Raw genomic sequence first — 8,261 nt, 5'->3', positions numbered from 1 at the left:
GAGCCCCATTAGTTGCTTAATAAGCCAAAACCAAAGCTAAAATTTAAATTTTCAAACTTAAAAATTGTTTTTTAAGATATTTTCAATATAGCTTCTTTGTCAATATTGGTTTTTAAGTCGATAAAAACATATACATATATGGGAACACTACAAAAGGTTAGCTCCACGACCTTGAACCTCACTAATAGAGGCAGTTAAACTAGATTGGGTCAAGCCTGTTGTGCACGACAGCAATGCCTCGCCACGCCACATGCTATGTGCATCTATGAGGCTTCTGGCCAACACCAAATCTAGCAAAAGGAGCCAGATCCAGCCAAGCATCCTCGCCAACAGTATGGAAGATGACGATGCGCGATGGATCCACTGCCATCTGGTGGAAAGAGGGGCAAACAGCCTTCCACCGGAGCGGGCAACCACAACTACACCTCCGTTGTAGCTCCGCATGACACCTTCGGCTAAGATGATTGAAAGCAAGGAAAAAGAAAAAAAGAAAAAAAAAGGAGAAGGAAAGGGCATAGCATCCTTCACCTTCGCATGACACCTTCACATAATGTTGTGGGCAGAGCAAGATGATATCTCTAAATATAGCATAATGTGAAGGTGAAGGAGAGAAATTAGAAGAGAGAGGGTGAGCGATCTCTCGTGCAAGCAGCAACCTCTACATCATCTCCAATAAAAATGCAAGATGGTGTAAGATTGAACTAATAAAAAAATATTAAAGTTTGTGTATTAAAGATGATATGCTATACTTATCTCCTAATTAATAAATAGATCATATGGCTCAAATTAGAGATAGCATCCATATGCACTATAAAACTTTCTCTTATAGAGGACTCGAGGGAGGTAGCAACAGGGGCAAGTGCGTCCATCTCCACCGCCACCAACAACGTTGGGGTTGATGCCTTGATGGGAGACGACTCAAGGGTTGTGGCAAGATCTAACTCCCGAGCTGCCGGATGCGTTCTTTTCTTTCATTTCCTAACTTCTACTCCTTGTTTGTCACGCGCAAGCTTGCCGAACTGCTAAACGGTGTTTTTTTTAAAAAAAAGTTATATATTAAAGTTTATTTGAAAAAATATATTAATTTATTTTCAAGTTTTTTAAGCTAATACTTAATTAATCATGTGTTAATTGATCGATCCGTTTTACATGCCAAGAAAGGGTTCAGACACAACCTTAGGATGCATATTAGTGGACATACTAATTAAGTATTAACTATCTTAAACTTTGAGAATTGATTTATTAAATAGAAAAATTTTGTATTAAACGCATCATTTAGCACTTGATGTCCATGATCCCTTCCCATGCTGCTAAGCCACGCTTCTACAGTTGCTAAGCCCCCTGCCACCTGTGTAGCAGTCAGCCGCCTGTTGGGTAATCAACGGCAAGCAAGAGCACGAAACACTATTTGCCACCCCTATCTCTATGACATGTGGGTCTAGTGGCAAATAGTTAATTGCCACCTAAAAATGGCAAAAAGTTAAATATCTCGCCAGAAGCCCAGAAGAAGGGGAGCAGCAGATAGAACGCGCTTCAGGCAATTCCGTTTTGTGGCAGTGAAGACGACGACTGTACCTTCCCCACGGTGGCAACTGGAGCGAACTTGAAGGAGTAGGAGAGTTTTGGCCCAAGACGATTATGCTTGGAAACGCATCGCGACACGGTCATATTCATTCGAAACAATGAGAGATGGCAAATCGGGGAGGTCATTAGGGACATCCATCCATGGCGGTGGCCAGTCCAACTCAGCAAGATAGAAAATGATGACATGTGGGGTTACCTTCAATAGAGTGAGTATATCATTTACTGTAACAAACAGAGCAGAGGCCTCAACATATATATCACATATGAATATGAGAGGCAAATTGGCATCTCTTTCCAACTCAACTAGAAATTACATTTTAATGGCCCCATGTCCACTAGCAAAATACCACGGAATATCTTTTAGCAAGGCCACATTTTTGCGATGTTTATCAAATGATGCCACGCTTTGCGAGCATTCAGCAATAAATTTTGCATATAAAAAATATTGAGATGTTTAATGTCACATTATCAAAATTTGGACTATTGGAGATCCACTATGTTAGCCAAATTCTACCAATCATCTTGAAGAAGATAGTTGTCTCAATTCACAGCTGCACAAACACACAAACTCCACCAATCATCTTGAAGAAGATACCTAGTTGTCCCAATTCACAGCTGCACAAACACACAAATTCCATCAATCATCATGAAGAAGATGCATAGTTGTCCCAATTCATAGTTGCACAAACACACAAACTCCACCAATCATCACGAAGAAGATACCTAGTTGCACCGACTCACAACTGCACCAACACACAAACTCCACCAATCATCACAAAAAAGGTACTTTTCCTACTCCCACCAGTGACAAATTCAAAGCTGCACAAACACAAAACAAGTCAGAAAGGCCCTTAGAAGATTGTAAATGCTGCTACAAAGTTGTCATATATATATATACCTGGTGAGCTCCCAGGCAAAATTCATAGATATCTGCAGCAGATACTGCATATCCCAAAGACTCAATACGGCCATGGTATAAACCAATGACTGCTGCTTGGTGACTCAGCACTGGAGCACCAGAACAACCTGCTCCTCCAACTACATTCAGCTCAACTAGATGCATGCTGTATCCTTTCCACAAATACTGGGTCAGCTGCCCATATACTCTGTCTCTTGCAACCAATTGGCCAGTGATTACTGAGTCTTTTCTGCAAGGTGGCCAAGACACTAACATGATATCATCAGCAGGACGGGGCTTAACAGTAGCAAGACTGAGAACTGGGTGTGGCATTTGACATAACTGCATGGTATGATTCCCATATAAATACCTCTTGCTCACTTTCAACAGCATCAAATCTTTACTTTGATCCAATTTAACGATTCTTGCAGGCGAATAGAATCTTGGGTCATTACTTGGATCCGCGTAAAGGTTTGGGTGGTTAGCAATCATGTCAGACTCATAGTGTTGGCATATGATCAAAATGTTAAACCAAGAATTTAATTTGTCACAGTCAACTTTGATCTCAGCTGAATAGAAATATTCAAATAGATGGGCACATGTTAGAATGTAGTAGAAGTTCTCAACCTCAACAGCTGTAAATCCTGTGGCCACAGTAACTGCTTGAAACCATTTGTCGACAGCTTTACTTCTGATACCACAATTATTCACCAAATGTTCCTTTATCTGAACCTTATAATCTGTTGATGCGACTTGCACCTTGATGAAAAACAAAGAATCTGCCCTTTTAGTTCCCACATACCGCTGAGGTATGTTCGAGAACATGTTTGGCCGTATGTTTTCCATCTGAATAAGACAACACAAAACGTTGTTATACACTAATAACAAAAATAAAGAAAGCTACTATTCCCTTCGTCCTAAAATAACTTCGTTTTTCACCCATCCCACACATATCAATACAAAAGCAAAAAACTGCAATGCCCTCCACTTCATCAAATCCCAATGCAATTGTCTTCCACTTTGTTTAGTCACAATGCATTTGTTCCTCACTATGACAAACTCCAATACAATGATTGCTTGAAAGATTAACTTATTTTGGGACAAACAAGAGGAGGCAAAGATGATATTATTTTGGGATGGAGGAGCTAGTACATTCTAATTCAATAACAAAAATAGAGTAGCTACTACATGACCTTAACTGAATAACAAGCTCATGGACTGAATATACATCTAGGCTCAGTAGGACAGCAAATCTTGATGTTTCAGACAGTCATACAGTAACATAGATATGCGATTGAGTCACTACAGCAACCACATTATCATTTTTCTCCGGACGGTGCAAAAACAAAACTAGCCTCACCAGTGTAAAGTTGTAACTCAAAATACCCATGAATAGTAAATAACTGTGAAAAAAAAAAGAGTACTGCTACTAATAAGGAGTGCAGATATATACATATAGTCTCAAAAGGTATTGTGGCTGATGCATCACTCCTTAGTTGGACTTGATGAGACTGGCCTACCAAACTTTGAACTGTCTTGTCCTCTTGTGCCCATGTGAGGACACAAGGCAGGCAGTTTCTTGTTCCAAAAACTCTGCTCACATTATGGCATGATGCTCAACACTGTGCCAAAAACCAGGTGTTCGATGACATTGACACAGGATTTGTAGGCTACTACCAACTACGAAGTTCGGGTGATATCCAAACCGAGAAGTTTTGGTTATTTTGTAGTTAGTATGTTTGTCGGTGGACTGCATGTGAATTGTGAACTACTCCTACAGTATAAACATTAGCATTATTTTGCAGTTAGTATGGGCACAGCACATGGACGGTTATCAGAAATTTATGGGCAATGAACACCAACAAACCAGCTACAATGGCAGGGAAGCCCATAGAGAAATTGGGTTGGTTGGGCCCAATGTGGCAGGATGCAAATCACTATTTAAAGGGAATAGCATTAAGCCATCGTTGAAAAGAATGAACTGAAAAGCTACTGCCTGTCTACCTCTTCTTCCTCCTCCAGCTTCGTCCACTCGGCTCTCCCCTGTTCTTCAATATCAGCTATTCCCCTCTTCTCCAACCTAGTGCTGATTTCATGTCTTTGATTCTATTTCCCTACTTGCATACCCAAATAATCCTGTTTGTATCAAGTGTCAGAAACAGTGTGGTGTGTTTTGAGTTTGAATCATTGATTCATATGGAGTGGGGGAACGTAACAGTTAGCCTACACAAAGCCTAACAATCCTGGTGCCTAACAAGTGCTCGACGGAATGCCCCCACCGTCCCCATACCAATCCACAACCCCCGATAACAAGCATCTTTCTCAATGCGCCCTAGACTATGCTAAAAACAAATGCCATGAAAAATGAAACTGCCTAGTTTCAACAGGCCGGCGCGACACGAAGACGAGGCGCGGCGCCCGGCGAGACTAGCGCGCACGCCGTGGCACACGTACGCAAACGGGCCAAGCACAGACGGGAGACCGTGAGGTTTCACCAACAAATCGCGGAGGCAGGCAGCGCGGCGTGCGAAGAGCTCCGGCATGAGGAGAGAAATCCGTGCGCGCGCGCCGTCGAACAGAGACCACCGCACAACGCCACAATCCAAGCAAAATCAACCAGCAAGCTAGGGGACTCACCTTGGTCCTCCTGCCGGTTGAGCGGGGCGAGCGCCGAGTTGCGGAGGCGGTGGCGGCGGCGGAGGCGGAGGCGGAGGCGATGGCGGTGGCGGTGGTGGATGGGAGGCGCCGAGGCGGAGCAAAAAAGCAGCCGGGGAGAAGCGCCGAAGCGGATTTCTCGGAGAAGGTGGCCGCGGGAGAGTAGAGGAGAGGGCCCCGCTTCCCTCTGGTGGGCCGCGGTTTTTGCGCTGCTTAGGCCCAAATGTGGCCCAAAGAGGGATGTTGGTCCCTGTGATAGAACTTTTTTTTGCAAGGGACCTCTTTATATTATTAAAAAATATACTTCCTCCGTATCAGTTTATAAAACTTTTTAGTATTATCCATATTTATATAGATATTAATGAATCTATACATATATGTGATCAGTTTATAAAACTTTTTAGTATTATCCACATTTATATAGATATTAATGAATCTATACATATATGTGAGCAATGCTAGACTCACATATTTATTTACCATGATTTATCATCTGTCATGCACGTTAAGTTACTGTTTTTATTAACCGTCATTCACATTTAAACAAATCAATACTACTGCTGGATGCACATTTATTAGCTATCCTTCCTAACTGCACCAGCTTGCTCAGTGCGTCTTAAATAAACTAAACAGTGTAACAAATAGCTAAACTAAGGATAACTCGATTTACGTTACATCTCACTGAAGCTTCTTATCCGTCGGATCTTGTAACTGAACCGAGCGAAACATCTGGGCCGTTGAGCAGAGCGGCAGCAATTGTAACTCTGATAAGAGCTCACTTTTAAAAATATTGTACTTATCAGCATATGTACTCCCTTTGGGAAAAAAAGAAGACATTTGACATTTTCTTCGCCTTCTTAACCGTTCAGTTTTGACCATAATTTTACATTAGAACAAGGTTACAAAATCTCATAAGCTTGTGATATTACAATGCTCCCTCTAATTATAAATATTTAATGTTCAGATTAAGATGCCGTCAAACTTTTATATTAACTTCGGTCGCAAATAACTTCTCAAATACTTGCTTTAAAAAATGAAAATGGTATGCGCCAATTTTTCTTCAAAATAACTATCACAATACCTTGCTTCCTTTTATGCAGGTTTCTGGCGTCGTAGATTTACACGGTGGGACTAATCAAAACTGTTTCCTTCCTTTTGCGCGTAGTATATGGGCTTCAAACGAAGGCCCGGCCCACCGACGTCAGGGGACATGCAGCGTGCATGCGCATCAACGGCAGAGAAGATGTCGGTGACTCTGAAGAAAGGCTCTTGAAAGAAAAATTTTCCCTGAACAAGTGACCCCCATCTCAACTTTGTCTGGATTTCCTTGAAATTTATGTGAAAAGTTAGTATTTCCAGCAGGATTGTTTTGCGAGAGAACCACCAGTATCTTCAGCTGTCTCAAATTCCCAACAAGGTATATGGTCTGAAACTGAAAGCCTGTGATTGGTGAAGTGCAGTGATATCATCTGAGGCTGCCAATCCAGGGGTTAGTGATGTAGGGAAACATACTACTACCTCCGTCCCAAAATATAACAATTTTTAGCTATGAATCTAAACATATAGTTGTCTAGATTTATAGCTAAAAATGTTTATATTTTGGGACGGAGGGAGTAGGTTCTTATGCATCAAGCAGTGAACCTTCGAGATGGTGTCATGCTGTAATGAGCTCTTCAAGTTTTACCTCGAGTCATCATGGTTAATCCATGGATTGTTGGCTTTCTAGTTGAATTAGTCCGGACCGATGAGATATGGTTAAATATTTGTTTGAAGCACATGTGGTTAAATCAATCTCAAGCAACCCAGTCGCCCTAAACACAGAGAGGTTGAAATATGGAGCACCTGGATTTATACGCTATGTGAAAGTGGGATATAAAGTTTTTAATTGGAATTTGTCGAGAATTCTAAGTTTCTCTGTGCTCATTCAGGGTCGATTTGATTTGCAATGTACAAATCCTACGAAGTTTATTGTTTCCTAAAGAAAAAAAATACCCGAATTTTGTTTTCAAGTGCATAGATACAAACTCTAGCAAGTGATCGAATGTACACTGATACTCAACACACCTAGCTCGCCGGCGACACGCCAGCGACCGGAGCCGCCGCTGGCTCATCATCCTCCGCCGCCCCCACCGCCGCCCTGCACACCGGGCACGTCGAGCTCACGGCGAGCCACGTGTCGATGCACTCGGCGTGGAACACGTGGCGGCACGCCGGGAGCAGCCTCCCCAGCTCGCCGTCCTCCATCTCCCCGAGGCACACCGCGCACTGCACGGCGGCGTCCGCCGCCGCCGTCGCCGGAGAAGAAGACCCCCACGTGAACACCGGCAGCGCGCCCAGCTGCTTGGCGTCCAGGCCGCCGCCCTCCAGCGCGCACGCCGCGACGCTGATCACCTCGAGCTCGTAGTTGCCGCCCGGGGTCACCGGGCGGCGCAGCGCGTGAGGGTTGCCGGCGGCGCCGGCGCCGGCGCCGGCGACGCGCCGCCGCAGGAGACACCGGGCGTAGAGGTGGAGCGCGGCGACGAACGCGATGGCCGCCGAGAGCGCGGTGACCGCGGCCAGGAGGACATTGGCGTCGTAGGCAACAGGAGAAGAAGCAGACATGACGGCTCAAGTCAAGTGGAAATGATGCAAATGTGCAATCAATCATGCAATCATGATGGCACAATCTAGTGATCACCAAGCCATGGATAGATGGACCATATATGCATTTGAAGGCAATAGCAATGCATTACACTAGTATAGTAGTAGAAGCATACAAGCTTACAAAGTACTACCTCCATATTTTAATAATATATGATGCCATTGACTTTTCGTTTAACGTTTGACCATTCATCTTATTTAAAAAAATTACGTAATTATTATTTATTTTATTATGACTTGATTCATCATCAAATGTTTTTTAAGCATGACATAAAATTTTTTATATTTTCACATAAATTTTAAATAAAACAAATGGTCAAACGTTAATAAAAAGTCAACCGCGTCATACATAATTTACAAAATGGTACTAGTGTTTGTTAGATAGAAGGGGTGTTGAGACAGGGACAAATGAGCAGCAGCAGCCATGGAGGCCGCATGGAATCAAGGAAGTTTTTGGCATACTATTCAGCATCGTGCCATGATG

At 43.1% G+C, this 8,261-nt stretch overlaps 1 protein-coding gene and 1 long non-coding RNA gene across 2 annotated transcripts; both read right to left on the bottom strand.

The window, feature by feature from the left end:
• Positions 1 to 2,003: 2,003 nt before the first annotated feature.
• On the bottom strand, positions 2,004 to 3,328 carry LOC107281042 (uncharacterized). The gene is made up of 3 exons (XR_010741387.1): positions 2,483 to 3,328; positions 2,308 to 2,403; positions 2,004 to 2,199 (listed from the first exon to the last, which is right to left on the bottom strand). It is a non-coding gene; the product is annotated as an uncharacterized lncRNA (long non-coding RNA).
• Positions 3,329 to 7,015: 3,687 nt separating this feature from the next.
• Positions 7,016 to 7,738, bottom strand: LOC9269942 (E3 ubiquitin-protein ligase ATL41). Its single transcript, XM_015782675.3, has one exon. It carries the CDS (start codon positions 7,736 to 7,738, stop codon positions 7,202 to 7,204), a length of 537 nt encoding a protein of 178 aa, XP_015638161.1. The 3' UTR covers positions 7,016 to 7,201.
• Between the last annotated feature and the right edge of the window lie 523 nt (positions 7,739 to 8,261).

Source organism: Oryza sativa, chromosome 5, assembly GCF_034140825.1.
Source record: "Oryza sativa Japonica Group chromosome 5, ASM3414082v1".
Taxonomy (NCBI): Eukaryota; Viridiplantae; Streptophyta; class Magnoliopsida; order Poales; family Poaceae; genus Oryza; species Oryza sativa.
The sequence above is the reverse complement of the archived record's forward strand: the minus strand, read 5'-3'. Positions and strand labels throughout refer to the sequence as shown.

Bases quoted from the DNA above. Each gene is read 5' to 3' on its own strand.
- LOC9269942 (XM_015782675.3), bottom strand. From the start codon at position 7,738: ATGTCTGCTTCTTCTCCTGTTGCCTACGACGCCAATGTCCTCCTGGCC.